Source organism: Trachurus trachurus, assembly GCF_905171665.1.
Source record: "Trachurus trachurus genome assembly, chromosome: 3".
NCBI lineage: Eukaryota > Metazoa > Chordata > Actinopteri > Carangiformes > Carangidae > Trachurus > Trachurus trachurus.
Window position 1 is genome coordinate 11,157,212 of NC_139893.1, and position 18,254 is coordinate 11,175,465.

At 42.4% G+C, this 18,254-nt stretch overlaps 1 protein-coding gene across 1 annotated transcript in view; it reads right to left on the reverse strand.

Moving 5' to 3' along the window:
* The window catches only part of zfhx3b (zinc finger homeobox 3b), a 138,942-nt gene that overhangs the window by 7,033 nt on the left and 113,655 nt on the right, over positions 1 to 18,254 (reverse strand). Inside the window, exons 7-10 of the mRNA XM_083969260.1 lie at positions 10,882 to 11,018; positions 10,175 to 10,375; positions 6,124 to 6,247; positions 127 to 5,727 (exon numbers count right to left, since the gene is read on the reverse strand). Coding sequence (XP_083825386.1) covers positions 127 to 5,727; positions 6,124 to 6,247; positions 10,175 to 10,375; positions 10,882 to 11,018 — 6,063 coding nt within the window. The remainder of the gene's footprint in view (positions 1 to 126; positions 5,728 to 6,123; positions 6,248 to 10,174; positions 10,376 to 10,881; positions 11,019 to 18,254) is intronic.

Here is an 18,254-nt window from a genome sequence, read left to right on the forward strand (position 1 = left end):
AAGTAATGACTGGCAGTTGTTTGAATTATGTGTTAATTATGTCTACTTTCAGCAGAAAAAAACACCTACACATCAAAGTTGATCATTCTATCAGTGACTAAATGCAAAAAATATTACGTAGCCTACCTGAATTCGATGAGTTAAAGCTGGAGAGAGAGGGGCTGCCAACCCCTGGCAAAAGGACAGGTGGGATGCCTTGCAGATTTGAATAAGCTGACTGGAGATTCAGAGCCTGCATTGCAGGGTTATCAAACATCCCTTGCTGCTGCATGGCCTGCTGCTGTGCCAGTCCTAAAACTTCATTGGCCTTCTTAATGCGATCCATCTCTTGCTGGGCCATAAGTTGGCGGACAGTGGCTGGGTCAAAGTATTCTTTTTCCTTATCGATCTGGCTGCCAATGGTATCCTTCACCTTAGAGATGTGTTGCTGGGAGAAAATGTGATCACGGATAGAGAGGCGAGCAGTGTACTTGACACCACACAAAGTGCACTCAGTCCTCGGCCCCTCGTAGGATGTCTGATTTATTCCGAAGTGCTTGGCCATGTTGAGCTTTGCCTTTTTCTCCTTGGCACGAGCATTTTGAAACCACACCTGAACCACTCTCTTTGGAAGTCCAATGTCATTACCAAGTACCTCACATTCTAGCATTGTAGGAGTCCTGTAGTCGTTAAAACAGGATTTCAATACTTTCAGCTGGAGGTTAGTCATCTGGGTTCGAAAGCGCTTTTGGCCAGGTCGATCTCCGCTGTCGATACTCCTAGTACCTGAGGCTCCAGGACTTGGAGAGCAGGGGTCAGCCAGACTGGACGTCTCACTGTGGTCAATGATATGTTCATTTTCATAGTCCTTAGCATAATAGCTTGTTGCAGGGCTAACAAGCCCAGAGGACATCTGGTCATCATTTTCAAGGAGGGCGGCGGAGCCTCCAGACTTAGACAGGTAATCACTATTCTGGCTGTGCTTTGCATCAGCACTGTCATTATCAGCATTGGCCTCATCACCTGTTGTTGTGTCAGTGATGGCTGTATTCACAGAAGAGCAGTCGTCATTATCCAGTTTACTCGGATCAAAGCTGAGGTTAACAGAGGACATGGTTGCAGTCTCAAAATCCTCCATTCCCTCAACTTTAATAGATGAAGGGCTCAGTAGAGCCCTGGGAGACAAATCCAAGCCTTTGTTCAGTGGTGACATGGAGGAGCTTTGTCCATCACTGTTTGAAGGGGCTAGTTGGGAGTAATTTGACGCCTCTAGAGCATCCATTTTTATTTGCATACTCTCCTGATCAGGTAACAAACCACTGAGAGTTAAATTATATCCAGCACGTTTGGCTTCATGCCAGTGACGAGAACGAATGTGTGCCTCTAGGGCTGTTTTTGCTTTAAAAAGAGCTCGACAAAAAGGGCACCTTCGATGAGCTTGAGCTGGCCCTACTGCTCTGAACTGGCCTTTTCTCTCTCGAGCTCTGGTGTTTTGGAACCACACTTGCACTACTCTTTTTTTTAATCCAACCTCATGAGCAATGTGGTCGAGCATTTTACGTGTAGGATTTGAATCTAATAAATACTTTTGATAAAGGACCTCCAGCTGCTCAGGTGTGATGGTGGTTCTGAGCCGCTTGTCTCTCTGTGGCTCTTCTCCACTGTTTGTGCTGTCGTTCTCTCCCGGGCTTGTGCCAGCTTTCTCCTCTAACTTCCTCTTCAGGGAGTTCATGGTGGAGGTGGGGGTGGACGGAGAGGTGGCAGAGCTGCTGGGGATCTGTGGCATTGCCCCAGAGAGTAGCTGACTTGCCAGTAGAGGATTGCTGGGATCAAATAGCATGAAAGGCATGTCAAGTGGACGGTCGAGGAATTGAGGGTGGATGAATTGATTTTGCACAGAAAGGAAGTGTAATTGCTGGTGTTCCTGCCAGTGCTCAAAGGAGGGGAAGCCAATCTTGCACTGCTCACACTGGTATGGGATCATCTGTTGTGACAGTTGTTGTGTGGCAGAGGTCAGGTGTGCATTGAGGCTCATGTGAGAGCTTTGCGATGAGGCTTGGCTTGTCTGAGAGGCTGATGGACCACACTGCTGTTGTTGCTGAGAGAAGGAGGGAGACGAATGTTTGATGGGCTTGGAAATACTTTGCATCTTCTCTTCTCTCTGAGGTCTGTGGTGTTGTTCCTCAGGTTGGGGTTGATGCACAATTTCCTGCTTGATAGAGGTTTGGGTTTCTCTTGGATCAACAGAAAGATCTGGTAACAGCTTGGGCTTCTCATCGTAGAGGTTCGAGGTGGATGCTGGTGATGCCTCCTCTTTCTCAGAAGACGGGAGGTGTGAGAATGCTGAAGTGGAGGGTGCGAGTGGGCAGAGACTTGAAGATGAGGGCATTGGGGTGTGACAGGAAGACCCAGAGGGAGTATAACATTCATTGGAAAGATCCAGTGAATCCTCATTTTGGCTGTCATACTGTCCTTCCTCATCTTCATCTTTGTAACACAGCTTCTTTTGGTGTTTTATTAGATCAAATATGCGCTGGAAAACCAGACTGCATTTCTTGCACTGGTAGTTCAGATTCGAGGTGCGGATATAGCGGTCATTTGACAGTTCTCGTCTTTCACCTTCTTTAGCTCCATCACCTTGGTTTTCGTAATTCTTCCTGGCCTTCTGGCGAGCATTTTGGAACCACACAACAATAACACGAGTGGGGAGGCTCAGAAGGTTGGAGAGCTGTTCAAATTCATCATCTTTAGGATAAGCATTGGCATCAAAGAAGTCTTGTAGGACTCTTAGCTGGTAGTCAGTAAACCTCGTCCTGGATGATCTCTTACTTCCATATAATTCCTGTTTCTGTGGTTCAGGTGAAGGAGGTTTAGAGTCAATCTTTGTGTCTTCTAGAGTTGTTGTTGGTGGATTATTGAAATTGTATGGTGAGTCTTTGTTGCGCTGTCTCTCTTTAAAAAGGGTGTTTCTGAACCAATGCTTAATGACTTTCTGTGGAAGCCCCGACTTGTCTGACATCTCTTTGATCTGTTCCTCATTTGGTGAATTGTTAATATCAAAGTACTGTCTCAGGACCCTAAGCTGGTCATCAGTGATGCGTGTTCGTGGCCTCTTGTTCTGCTGCTGCTGTAGCATGGCTGGTGTAAGCTGCTGTTGGTAGAGCTGAGCTAGGTCTGATGCCAGGCTTGGCTCAACTGATGGTAGCTGTTGAGTCAACTGACTGGGCAAAGACTGCAGAGACATAGGCTGCATCATGAGGGGCGAGAAGAGGGGCAAATCCATTGGCATGGTCATTTGTGCCATTGTAACTTGTGGCTGGGGGGTAGGTACAGTTGGAGGTGTGAGGGAGGCCGAAGAGACAGGAATATTTGGTGTGGGAGCTCTTTGGGGCGGAGGAGGAGGTGGAGGAGGAGGCGGTGGAGGAGCTGGAGCAGCCTCTGGTGTAGGGGGTCTCAGTGGATACAGTTTATCATAATGCTCTCTGTATTCCTTGGCAAACCTCTCAAGGGATCGAAATGGAAAGAAAGCCTGGTGGATATGCTCCTGGTGACTCTTCAGAATCAGTATGTTTGAAAAGAGCTTGCCACAGGCTTCACATTCCAGTTTCTCTAATCCCTCAATGGGGTCCACCACTCTTGTTATCCCACCTGGACCACTTGATCCTGGAGGTCCAGCTGTCTTTTTCTGAGCTTTCTGTTTATTTTCATTGTACTGAATTACTAGCTCAAACCCAAAATTTTCCAGCAAGGCTTTAGTTGCATTTCCTCGAGCATCTGAGGCAATCCTTGGTGGCGGCAATCCATCGTGGTTCACGTTAATTGAAATGTGCTGAATGTCCTTCTTATCTTTTGGCTTGCCGTCTGTAGAATCCTTAACATATTCCTCATTTTTTTCAGTTGTGTCCTTCTCTCTTTGTGTTTCTCTGTCTTTGTCATTCTGAGAGGAAGGAGGTTTCTGCTTTTTGTCAGTCTGCTGGAGGAGAGCTGCACTTTGCTGCAGCAATGCCATCTGACTCTGAGCCTGTGAGTGAGCCTGCTGCTGTTGCTGCTGCTGCTGTTGTTGCTGCTGCTGCTGCTGCTGTTGATGTTGCTGCTGAAGATGGTGGTGCATCAACTGCTGCTGCAAGCAACTCTGCTGGGCCTGTTGAGCTGAGTTTTTGAGATCTTCCAGCAGCGAGGAGGTGGATGATCCTAGGCCAAGTGCTGAGTTAGTGAGGTTGATTTCTGGGTTCAGCTGAAATTCTGCTCCTGGGATATAGAAAGGGAAAAGCAACTGCTGTTGTTGTAGGGGGAGAAGTGCATCAGTTGTCATTGGGAAGTGCTGCAGAAGTGCTGGGTTGAATAGCTGTGATTGTAAAAGAGCAGCCTGCTGCTGGAGCTCTTGCTGAAGCTGAGCTTGAGCTTGGGCCTGAGCCTGAGCCAACTGCTGCTGCTGCTGAAGCTGTTGCTGTTGTTGCTGCTGTTGTTGCTGCTGCTGCTGCTGCTGCTGTTGTTGTTGTTGTTGTTGTTGTTGTTGTTGTTGCTGTTGTTGTTGTTGCCCCCTAGCTGACAGCATGTCTGAATATTTTGTCTTTTTCACCTCATGGTTCTCTGATGGTGAGGAATGGCAGCTCACTGTAGAATTGCCTTGGCTTTCGATGCAGTGACTCATGTGGTTTCCTCCAAGAATGCTCTGAGTTGTTTGAGATACAGAGGAACTGTGGTTGGTGGAGCTAGTAGTTGAGTTAGTTGCTGGGCTTGGACTAGATGTTGAAGTGCTGATGCTGGACCCTCCGCCACTCAAGCCAGGTGTACTCGCAGTGCTAGTGATTCCTCCTGCCGCTTCAAGTTTGGCCGCTCTGGCTTTGGTCTGGTGTAGAACAGAGCGCATGTGGATCTCCAGAGTAGAGCTCTGGCTATATGCCACGTTACAAGTGCTGCATTTGAATGGCTTGTTGTCAGGGCTGCTAGTAGGCTCAGGCTGACCAGTAGTGGACTCCTGCAGAGCTCGCTTCACCTTGTGTAGGTGGGAGACAGAGTTATAGTGCACCAAAAGAATGTTCTTCTGTGTAAAAGATTCTTTGCAGACAGTGCACTTGAAGGGACGAGATGGATCCAAAAACTTCTCCATGGTAAAGTTGGGGCCCTTTCTGAACGGCAAAGCACGTTTAGGTTCAGATCCAGAATCTTCCTGCAGTGAGCCAGAGTCACTGCCTGTTGGGCTTTGTTTCTCTTCTGGGTCACTGTCATCTCCCTCTTTGTCGTCTTCTCCTAGACTCCCATGCTCCTCACCAAGGGATGGGTCTCCCATTATCATAATGTCACCATTCATCAATAAGCCCCCATAAAGCTGCTGAATATCAGCTTCACTCAGCTCCAGGTGGCTTGTTTCTAGATGTTTCTTCAAGGCCTGCAGTGTTCTGAAGCTTCGCTGGCAAAGGCAGCACATTGTAGCTGCTCTGATCACATGGTATTGTGAATGGAGCTGCAGTTTCTCCACTGTTTTGAAGGCCAGGCTGCATTGGTTACAGCGGTACTTGTAGACATGGCGATCTGAAACAGGCAGCTGGGGCCTTTTGTTGTGAACTTCATTGAAGTGCATCTGAAGAGAATTGGACGACTTGAACACTTGATTACAGCCTTTTTTCCAACACAGAAATCCTGTGGCATCATCCCTCTCCGATTGTTGATCTTCCAGAGGCGACTTGCGAGCTTCCACTACTTCTGTAGGGAGTGACACCCCCTTCTCTGGATCAGCATCTGATGCATCTGTGAACAAATAAATGAAAAGAAAAGAGAACTTCATTAGAGTGTGTGCAACATCATATTATATAGCAGGTGAATACAAACCATAATTCACATTATCTTTTTGTGAGTGAAGAGTGCAACATCTCACATTAAGCTGTCTGTGAAAAATGTAACAAACCTTTACCACATAATTCTGCTGTAAAAACACTAAAATGGCTGAGTAATGGTTCTTTATTTCCCCTCTATGTAATGACAACTAATGACCTAGTTCTAAAGTAATAAAACTCTGTCTAATTTATTGAACTGTCAGCCACGATGACCCAGTATGATAATGTCTCATTACAGACTGCAAAGGTCTTTTCAGAAAACTTTTGGCAAGATACTTTAAAGTTACCCCCAGCAGAGTTAGATACTAACCAGCTTGCTTCTTTGCATCTTCAGCATTAGAATTGGCTGTGGCGTGAGGGGTGCTCTGGGACTCTCTGTCTGGACTAGGTACTGGTATGAACATGCTTGCTGGCAGTACTTCACTTGCTGTCACCTGATAAAACAAAGCACAAAAACCACAAAATTTAATATTGCAATTTCAATTCAAGGAAAATACAAATTTACCAAAAAAAACAGGAAGGCAGTTTAAACAGATTGATTAAATATACATTATCACACAAAGCATAAAAAAAGAATAACAAAAAGAGATTGAATGCTGAGAGTATATTTGTACCTTACTGTTTTCATATAAAGCAATCAACGCGTGTGTACATGTGCATACAAATGATCATACCCATATATATAGTTTTATATATACCATTCACAGAATATAAAGTTTCACAGCCCTTTGTTTTGTCTTGAGCATAGTTCTGCTGCAGCCAATTACAGAGGTGGACCTCATGTCATACAGTATCTCAGCCAGCTGAAAGCTTTATTAGGAAGTGCTAATAAAATAGGACTAATGAAAACAACTCAACTGTAATAAAGGGAAATGGTAGGTAAACTAAATCTAGCCATATTACACTTTCAAAGCTTTCTACTGATTTCTCAGTAGAAAAGTTGTGTCACTTAAATTAAAAATCATTCAATTTAAGAAGAATTGCTAAATTAGGCTGTGTGCTCCGTAATAAAACAGCAAAATCAAAAGAAAACAGTTTCATTGCTGATAAATGTATGCGTTTTAAGTTTGAAAAAAAGAAAGAAAATGTTTTTCTTTTGCTTTTCTAATTCAAACATTTCAAGGATGAAAAGTATTGATTGAAGAAGTTCAGAGGCACCCTACTTCTCTGTGCTCTAAAAAGGTTGAAGTCAGTCATGTGTGAATGACGGCGACCTCCATTTATCCCTGCTGCACTCCTGCAACTTTCTTCCTATTTCATCTTTTGATATCCTCTTTTTACCCCTCAAACCTGATACTTCATCAGAATCACTCATTAACAGATCCCTATTTAGCAATAATCATCAGCTGAAACAAGGTGAGGTTGGAAGATGAGACGTTGTCTTTTTCACCTTCCCTCAATTAACTTCACAAACAGAGTAATCAGGTTTTCTCTCCGTGTTGAATTTTAATTCACAATTCTTCACCTTATCCTCCTCGTTTCATTTCTGTTCCACTGATACTTAATTTTAACTTCATTTTCGACACTTTTAAGACAGCCCACCTTTCACTCTTAGCTCAAAGACTTGTGATAGTCTTTTCAAGCCATATCAAATAAAGATGTCTCCAATGAGGGAGACAAAGGGGAAAAATGTCTTGGTGGATGTGAACGTCGACTCCCTGATTTTGATTCTCATTGGTAACTTTTATCAAATGTCTTTACTCAGGTTCACCCAAAGTTCTACGCTTCCACTCAATTTACACTGTAACATAATATAAGATCATTACTATTGCATACATAATATGTAAACACCATCACTTCATCATCATCAAATACTGTAAAATTTGATCAGTAGTTGTTCATCAAAATAAATGTTTCTCAGATGAAATACACATCTGATGGAACTTGCATTGAAAAGAAAAAAAGATCTGTCTTCCTAAACTGTTGGTTAATTTACCATAAAGTATATGCCATATGCTTTCTAATCACCCCTCTAATAGACACAGATGAATGTACTGTAGCATGTCATGTAGCCAACAGTCCAGATCAAAATGGAGCAGAATTATCCTCAAGCAACAGGGGTTTCAGGGTTAAGCAGAACAGTCAACACTTCATCACGAAGTACAGAAAAAAAAGTTTGCAAGACAACATCCAATCATGTCCTTCTCTTTTTGTTACCCCCCTCTGTCTTTAAAATGAAAAGTGGTGAATTTATGCAGTGCAAGTGCAGAAAGTCACTAAAAAAGTGAGGATTTACATTACAAAGTGGACTGTTTCTAGACAACTGCTTCATTAGACGATTAGAGAAAGGAACAGAGTATCCCAAGGTCACTTTTAATTTGGACCGCCTAATTGGCAAACATAGTTCAAAATGGCTATCATCCAGCCAGACTCAGAATTAATGAAGCACAATTATTTTCATTACCCCTATCTTATACAGACAGAATATGAGACATAGAGTGAGAGAGGGAGGAGTGTGTGTACTAATATATACAGTGAGTCCAAAAGACCACAGAAGGATTTTTTTTTTTTTTTTAAATAAATCTGTATCTACAAAATATAACCCTATACATAGATATATATGTGTGTATACATATGCACTGTATATACTGAATGTACTATGTTTGAGAGACAAGGGGTGGGGACCAGGGAGTGCAAATGCAATAAGTGGATGAAGGCTGGAAGAGTGAATGCATCATTATGCATGCTTGGCAAGAAACAAAAGTCACCTATTTCAGAATTAATTAGGCCCCTCTCCTTAGACAAGTGAAAAAGATGAAGTACATTTCCATCTGCATTCACTAGTTATAAAAAGGTGCTGGCTTTAATGTATGTTATATTACCCCTGTTCTACCATGGTTCCTTTGTAGTGGTTCAGTGCATTACTACCTCCTGTAAGAGAAATAAATTTTGCCATCTACCATACTAATGTGCTTGCCATTTACTGTCTAGATGGGGGATGAAGATGGCTAGGCAACAGACACAGCAATGTTTTATTTTTGACTGTCCAGCAAGCTATTTAGCTTCACAGGTTAGAACAGAACAAAGATTTGCTCAGGGATTTACAAGAAAATGATGAGCATTAAAGGAAAGAAATAATGTATTCTCTCATGGAGAGGGGTGCATCAGTGCATTGCAGCTGAGGTAAATCTAACTTTAGGACTTGACAATCAGATATCACATGACTCACATGTGTATCTCATTTCTCATAGGAATGGATGTGAACAATGACAGAAAGTTTTGTATTTCACTGTTTATGCACATATGCACCATTTATATTAAACGTGATTGGCCTGATTTGTAGTGAATAACAGCATCAGCACTGTTTTGTACTCAAATTTCATGAAGTTATGAAACTGTTGATTAAATTTTGATTAACCTGTGTCACAATTATTTTAACATATTCATAATAAAAGACTGTTTTGACTTGCACACAGGTGATCATAGACATGGCAAGAATGTCACTGTAGTAATAAATTAACTGGGAGCTAAGAGACCTGCTTATCTTGAAATCATTAAAAAATCCAAAACAGATTATGAATTCCCCTCCCCAAATGACTGTGATTAGAGCAGAACTGGAAAAAGGCTCTCTGATGACGGGCACATTAAGACAATGAAAATGAGGAGAAAAATATGCATCATAAAAAGGCCCAATCATTTCCAATGAGCCAATGGGATTGCCCACGGCCATTTCACAATTAACAGCATTCTTTGATAAAGGACTGAATGTTGGCAATTTAGAGGAGTGACGACAGGAATGACAATTACTCACATGGCTAAGGCAGCCACTCCAGGGCGAGCCATTGATTAAGAGTGAGTGACTCATCTTCTTGGCAAGGCCAAAAATCCTTCCACTGGTCCTTGACCTGACCCACTGCCTGCAGTAACAGTAACTGGCTATACTGTGTATAAGTAGGAATATGCTATAGAACAAAGAGCAGCTTCCACTCACTGTGGTTTCCTTATGTCTGACGCAAAACATAAATGACTGTGGAGATGACAGAATGAATCAAAACTTGGATTGGCGCTGTGTATAATAACAGCTTACCCAGAAGGTATTTCTTCATCTATTGCGATTTTATTTCCATGGCATTCCCTGACTTATAAACTTCAGATAATGCATTTATTTTAATGCCTGTATTTTATCTTCTTTCAGACGGCCAAACTAAACAATGTGTATTTGCCAGGCCAAAATAACACATAGCCATCTTATCTAACTAAATAAATGCCAGCTTCAGGTTACCTTAAAATAAGCAGGTTGGAAAAGAAAAGGACTCAAATGCATTGCTAGCAGAGGAACGTAAAAATGGACACTTCAACCCCGCAATTTTTCCAACTGGCATGTATGCAATCACACGCAAAACACACAACACGGGACTTACTGATGCAATCAGCTTATCGACACAGTCGGGCGCCACACTGTGGAGGTGTGTGAGGTGGAACTGCAGGTGGATCTTGTTGTTGAGCGTGTCCTGGCATAATGGGCAGCGTAACATGGGCTGGACAGAGTGCTGCGTCATCACGTGCATTCTGAGACGATTCAGGTCTGAATTGGTGAATTTGCAGTAGGGGCACTGGTACATCTGGAGGAAGGTGGAGACAGAGAGGAGAGAGGGGAGGTTGAAAAGGGTGTGGTGGGTCCAGTAGGCCTGCTGGAAGAGGAACCGTGGATCACGGGGGAAGACAGGAGCCTCCTTCCCTCAAGCAGGCAGGTCCCTCTGATCACAGACAAGAGTGTAACGGAGTCTTGGCACCCACTTCAAAGCGCTCTCATCTGTCAAATACTATATTGATTTTCCACCTCATACACAATTAGCAGTGCAGCAGAAAGGCTAAAATAATTTTCAGCAGGTTTGAAAAAAAAATCCTGCATAATGTAATAAGGGTCAGTGAGATAACTAAAGAACTGAAAATTATTAGAGGTACATTTTTACATTTCATTTTTTAATTGATGTCTAAGTTTCAAGCTCATAATGAGGGCTTGGTAATTGAGGATGGAATAACCTTTAGCAAGAATCCTCTAATTCAAAGAGTTTGATGAACATCTGAAGGCATCAGTGTGAACAAAATCCCTTGGACTGCAGCTCACCTGCTCCGCAGCGTTCTTCTCAGCTGTCCTGGGACGCTTCGAGGAGAGCGGATTCTCGGAGGTCTCTGACCGTGAAGAGGGCCTCTTGGAGGGGATCGGGGAATCCGACTGGTGCCGTTCCAAGTGGCTGGACAATGCTGAACATACGCACATTCACACGGACACACACATAAACACAGAGGGATAAAGACAGGAGAGCATGTCAAGATGAGGTGAGGACTTGGCAGCCTGGGAGCAGGTCAGTCAATAACACTGTGGATAAAGGGCTTTGGAATGTCTTTCTTAAATGTGATATAACTGCATTTAATGGGAATTGCGCAGAGAGGTGTTGTTATCCAACTCATGTCTCCCGATAAAAAAAATGCTGCACGCTTTTTACTTGTCTTCCCATGCTGTAACGCAGCCAACGTGCTCCGACGGGCTGTCTTTTTCAGTGCTGGCTTGTCAGGATATCATGCAACACCATAAACAGCTAATGAAAATATTAGTTTGCCACAGGGTGCAGCTTTAAGTTTCACATCATCACATAGTTTCAGTCCACATGAGCTTCTACACTTGAGACAAGGTACACAAACATCTTGTGACCTCATCATACAGTATGAAGAGTAAAGAGAAACACAACTTGTTTCTGTAATTGCTTTTCCTCAGGTATACCTTATCATGTGATGCTCAAATGTCGAAAGCTAATTTGCAGTATTTTCAAACTATCCTCAGGTGTTCTTTCAACACACACAAAACGATGTTGTATGATCTTGACATTGCAACACAAGCATGCTATGCTAACACTCAACTACATTGGACATTTTGTCCTTTTGTTTGTGTCACAGAAAAGATCACGAGTTGAGAAAGAAGTTTTTTTTATATATAGAACCAATAGTCACAGTTGTGCCTCACCAGAATTTAGAGTGATCGGGCAATTTTAAGGGATCAAGAACGATTTTTCTTTTCTAAATCAGGCAGTGCCCACAGTTTAACCGACCTGAGAAAATTCCTCAGCTCTTTGTTTCCATAAGCAGGTGAATGCCAATGAAATTCTGTGTTTGACCTGCATTTCTCTAACCAGCTAAGCCTTCCCCTGTGCATTGCAGTTCTGTGCAAGTGGTCTGTGACAAAGAGAAAAATGGGACAGAAAGATTAGAAAACCTCTTTTCAACCCCTGAGCAAATCACAATGTTTCCTCAAAGCTAGGTTGCATATGACAACACGCTTTCATTTAACTTGAAGATTTCCAAGACAAAAACATGCCACTGGGCTCAAAGATGGCATCAGGCGGATGATTAGTCATACCCGAGCATTTTCACAGGACAGCGCCATGCTTTGGTTCTCAGTCTGTGGAAATGTAAAATATAGGGTACAGTCACAGTCACTGGGTGGCTGTTTGAAAAGATTTCCATTCTGAAAAGATACTTCATGTATTTCCCTAGTACACAAATCAAATCACACAGCCAATATGTCTAATTTAAAGTGCACTAATACTAACAAAATAGCAAGTCCTCTTCTTTTCATATCTTCAGAGCAAGGCCTCACGCACACACATAAGTCCCTCCAATTTAAAACTATTCCACTTTATAAAGAAAAAGAGAAACTTGCTGGCACACAGAGAGGCATCACAGCTGAGCACTCAGTTAAGCACAGGTTCACAGAGGAGCTAAATCCTCACGGAGCCAGCATGTGGAGCTGCAGCCGCACCACGCTTTGTCACTAGTGGAAAGAATTCACTGTGAAACTTAAGGAGGTGTCTTGCCAACCCCTAACAAGCCCATAAAGAGTTAAATTTGGCCTGATTTGTACAGTCCTGGAAGGGCAAATTGAGAACAGAGGGCACTGGTAAGGGAGGGGTGGTTTGGTGGGGGGTCAGGTTAAGCGGGGCTGACCACGCTTCTGCTCCAGACATTAAAATGTCAGCTCCAATCAGGACGAGGGCAGTTGAGCTGATTACCCAGTGGGGGACCTGGCTTTGGACAGAGCAGCCTGCGAGATCTCCCAGAGACACCAGGATCAGCCAGGGAGGCCCTATTAGGGTCCAGTCACAGTCAATCCTATTAAACACATCCGCCAATAAACAAAGGGAATGTTAAACAAAAGGAACCTCCCATTCCCTGACATTAACCTCGCAGTCATGGCACTGTCCTCAACAATCCCTCCTCCTCAACTCCACTTCAGTCCACTCCTACTTCCCCTGAACTCATCTCTTCAGGAAAACAACAACGGTCATTGGTGGTCGCCTTCACATTTCAACAATCTGCTTGGTCTAGTGATTTTTCACATTATATAGCAAAACCCACGCCAACATGTATTCACTTCAAGTTTTTGGGTCAGATTTCTATTTGATAATGATTATTAGCCTTTCCCTATAATAACACATTATTCTCTATCATGGTTAGGAAACCCAAGTCTTTCTTCTCTCGTTCAGCTACACATATAACAGGCAGCTATTTGATTTCGTATCATCACTTTCACAGCTACAAGACCGGGGAGGAAAACCAACTGTTCTTTAACTCATGGGCTACGGATCCAAACAGCATCTGTTCAAAATATTAATATCAGAACAAATAAACAAATATCACATTTTTATTTTAGCGAAAATAAAATAATCTCAGCTGCACTGAATTTGTCAATATAAATACAACTTACTCACATGAGATAACTTAACTTTTCTAACTACCAGAGAGGTGAAGTGCAAAAGAGAAATGATTTCAATTCACACATGAGCATAAGAGCAATATAGGCTTGCTGCTGCAGCCATAAAGTGCATGCATACAGCACATAAAGTAAGCATGAACTAAGTAGACACAAGTATGCTCTCAGCCTCATGATTAAGAGGATCAACATAATTGATTATAAGTATATTCCTCTTCCACAATTACATAATTAGCACCAGAGAGGTGAGACAAGTGGCTGTTTATGCTCAGCCACTGGAGAGCGGCTGTAGAAGGGCCAAACCCAGTTTGCTAGCTCAGGGTGTTTTGTTTTGCGTGTGTGTGTGTGTGAGAGAGAGAGAGAGAGTGAGAGAGAGGGGGGAACAGATGGAGGGCTGAGGAAGTTGCAGTCTCTCTCGTCACGGCCAGTTAGGACTCCATAAATCTGATCAATCGCCATCTCTTGAGAACCCTACACCCTGACACCACCACTGGCACTGTGACTAACATCCAACCACTGTATCCTGTTTTACTTTGTCAACAGTGATGAAAAAAATGACCGAAACATTGAAAAAACTGGGAATGAAATAGAGATAAAAAAATAAATCTTTTCTCTTTCTTTCTTTTTTTTTGGTTGTTGTCATTACGAACAGTTTAACACGCTACATTGGACACTGGTGTCAGAGCATAGATGCGCACAAACACACACGAGTGACATGGATCTACAATATGAGCAGGTGATCAGAACCAATGACCAAAACATTGGGCCCTGATGGAGCAGGGTATATATAACAGGGTGAGTCATGCTATGGATGTCAAATATATCTGACAACAATTAGAGGTAAAGTCTAGAAAAGTCCAGTTACTTTCTGATGCTCTACGTGCAGGAGCAATGGAGTGATCACAAAAAAAACAATCATAGTGCAGAGAGAGAAAAAAGGAATCATTTCTGCCATTTTCTTCATAATCCAGTCACTCTGCCAAAGTTACTTTTGAGTTACATTTTCACAGCACCCTGTTGTGACTATTGAAGAACTTTCTGAGTGTTACTGCTTCAGGAAGACATACAACGACAGCATAGTTATGTATTTAAACCTCAGCGGTTGGCTAGATTAACTATGCTCATCCTGTTCACATACAGCCCTCCACAGAGACCACTATCCTCTGTCAGACGACTGTAATATCTGTCAGGAGTCTTGCTGTTCCTTGACCTCTTCTGCCTGGTCATTAGACACAGAGCCCCCATCAACACCAAACCTCTTCTGACAGATACACAGGGTGGGCTTTTGTTTGAAAGCACAAAAGGCAGAGCAAGAGTGCAGAAAAAACCTTAAGAGTCAATTAGGTGATTATTAATTCATGTCCCTTTTCCGTAAACCAGAAGCTTTTGTGCTGTCGAGTCCCGTAAGTGAATTGGACTTTGGCACCTTGTCTCACCTCCCATAGCTGGACCGTGTTATTCAAGCAGCAAAGGGGCTGTCAGCACAGTACAACAGCCTTTAGAGCGGTCTCAGCCTCGTTGTGCTTTCAAGGGGAGAAAAAGATGGCAACTGGACAGAGTGACTGACACAGCACAGACTAAATTATCCACAACAGGTCATTGAAATTGTCCAGGAATGCAATCACAGCTGCAATTAATTTGCTTTGCCCTTTGGAGAGGACATCCATATCCTAAAATATGAGTTACAGTTTACAAAATGTAAGGAAGTGGAAGATGGGGAAAAAAAAAAAAAAATCCTGCTGTTTTGGAGGGAAATTCCCCTCCTACTTACTGACATGGGGTCCTCATCATCTCCGGAGCCTCTGCCCCCTCATTACCACAGTTCCTGTCTTGCCATGCCAACTTCAGGCCTCCGGTTGTAAAAAACATAACCTATCATCCAGTTTTCGTCCACGCCAATGAGGCTGCATAGCTTTACTGTCACTTTGCCCAGAACAGCCACAGTCTGCCAATCACTTTAAACTTTAGCTCAAAACCCACAATTCCTCTGCATAGTGAAACACCAGAATCCTCAGTAGTTTACTCTCTGGGATGTGTGTCCTCTGATCCCCAGCTCCCTGAAACCTTTCACCTTAACACTGCTGCTGAGGGCGTCCGACACCTCTCTACTTCTTCTTCTAGAAAGTCCTTACCTCTATTCCCTTGGCAAGTTGGCCATTAATATGGAGATGACTCAACTCCCCCAGTGCTACAAGTCATTCTCTTTTAATGCTATGCTAACAATAGCTGAATATTGTCTTTTCTTTTTCCCATTTCTATCCAGGTTTTTAATCTATAGCCTGTGTCAAGGCCCAGAGCAATAAAAGGCGGTGTTCCATTTCATCTTATATTTCTCAGGTAATTATTCTGCATTAATAAAGAAAATACAAGAAAGCTGAAACCTTGAAGTAAAGTCTCATATTCAAGCTACATATGAAATTCCAAATATGCATTTATAGAGCTAATCACCGTGCTATACTATACTATTGTATAATATTAGAGCTAGGGAGCTATAGTGCAAGAATGTTATGCAGCCTAATGACGTGATTGCAAGTAAGGCAAATCCAGGATGAAGAAATTGAGAGGAGTTATTAATTAGCTAAAGCATTAATAATTTCCAGGCCGGTGAACAACAGGATGACATGACGTTCACCTTTACAGGACGCTCAGAGACACAGCCTGGTACTTGGCCATTAGACACACTGTGGTAAAACCCATAAACACTGAGCTTTCAGGGAGTTGGCTCACAAACAAGGACAATTTATGGCCTATTATCTTCAAAGACAAAAGGAATTATAATTTGAGGGATGACAAGCACTCAAAGGACGTGATATGAATATGTAAACATTTTCACTGCTCTATCTCCTGATTTCTCATACTACTTAGGGTTTTAAAGCAATAACAACAAATCACCACTGTGCTGAATGTCTCCCAGCTCAGAGTAACAATAACATAAACTTGAATAATTTGATTGTAACTAACCATAAGCATGCAATTTCAACTTCAGCCACAGCTTATATTAAATCTACATATCTGCACTGTTATATGGAGAACAATTCATAACATTTGCTGTGTCTGTTCCGGAGTGAGCAACACACAGAGGTTTAACAGCACAATAAAAAATGAACAGACTGCAATGCCACAGTGCTGCGTCTAGGGGATGCTAATCATCATGTTCATTATACAGACTAAATGCAGCATCTACAGTGTACAACACAACATCTGCTTCTCCTGCGCACGGTGCACCTGTATGTGCACATGTGCACGCTTAAACACATTTACACAGACGAGAGAAGAGATGAGCAGCCAAAAACACAGAGAGACACACACATAGAAGAGAGTTTACTCTGAGCACAGGCAGCTGCTCAGTCTTCATTTGAATAGTTTTACAGGTTAAGTGTCAACATTCAACTGAAAATAGTTTGGAGTATTTTTTTTAGCGGGACTGTGTGAAAATCTGGTGTAGGTGCCTCATAAGTGAGGACAACACAGCACAGGTTTGCAACCGACACAGGTGTGGGTACATCTGAGTGAATACTGTATGTGACACTATGTCCAGTAGATTGTAATAATTTATCTAACTCATTACTCATACTTGTAGTTGTTCAGTCTAGAGTGCACAAAGGTTTCAAAATGTATAAATATAAATTTCAGATATTTAGATTTTATTTTCAAGCCTATGTGAGAAGTAAAGGCAGTGTTTTGGGGCATACTGAAATGGGAAAATATGTACAAAGGCATAAATGGCGTGCAGCAGCCAAATCGAATGGTAAATTGGAACCTGCACATCACTTTTAATCGGTGATCAACAAATACTCCTACACACTTAACCTTAACATCAGCATTCACGCCAAAGCAAATGAAGACAAAGTCCAGCAAGTGTGGATAAACAAGTAACAAGGGATTCACTGCATACTATTCACTGCACAGTTGTAAGTTGGGGCTGTGACATAATTTACCATCATTTTCATGATGGTATCTAAAAACACATTTTTACCAAAGAAAGCAAATCTCACTGCACTCGCACACATCACAACATTTATGTTAAAGAACCAAACGCTGCAATATATCAATGTAAATCTTTTCTCTGATACTATGTTTGCTTTAAAAAAACAAAAAAAACAAACAGAATAGACCTTTTAAATCTTGCAAAATGACTAATAACTTAATATCTTATGTATAGCAAAATATGCAAATGGATGTTTGAGATAAATATTAAAAACATTTTTTTCTTGGTATTAACAATTAGTTTTGAGTTATGAGTCTCTCTGATCTCCAGGTTTTACTGAATGTGGAAGATCCAGGCTGAAATATAATTTTTCAACCCCCTTACTCCACCTCACATAAATTGAATGTAAGGAAAAGAGGTATGAAAAGAATTATTTATCAAGCTCAATTTCATCCTCCCAGCACCAGAATGGAGAGACTTTCTCTCTCCCTCCTCCCAATCTCCCTGCATAGGGTCCCCAATTTTCAATACACCCCGCTCCCATACATTTATGTTAAATATGTCAAATCACATTGTGACCAAGTCTGCAGGTGCATTAACAATTCCCCTCCTTCCCCCTCTCTCTGCTCTCTTCACCTTCCTATTTCCCCTATACCCGCCGCCATCCTGCCTGCCTTTCTCCTTGCTGCATCCCCATACGTTCAGCTGCTGCATAAATACACCACCTGCTTTAATGAAGGTAAGGATTCTGCTCCTATGCAGAAGCTCTTCCCTTTTGCTGGTGCTGTCTCAGCTAGGTGAAGAA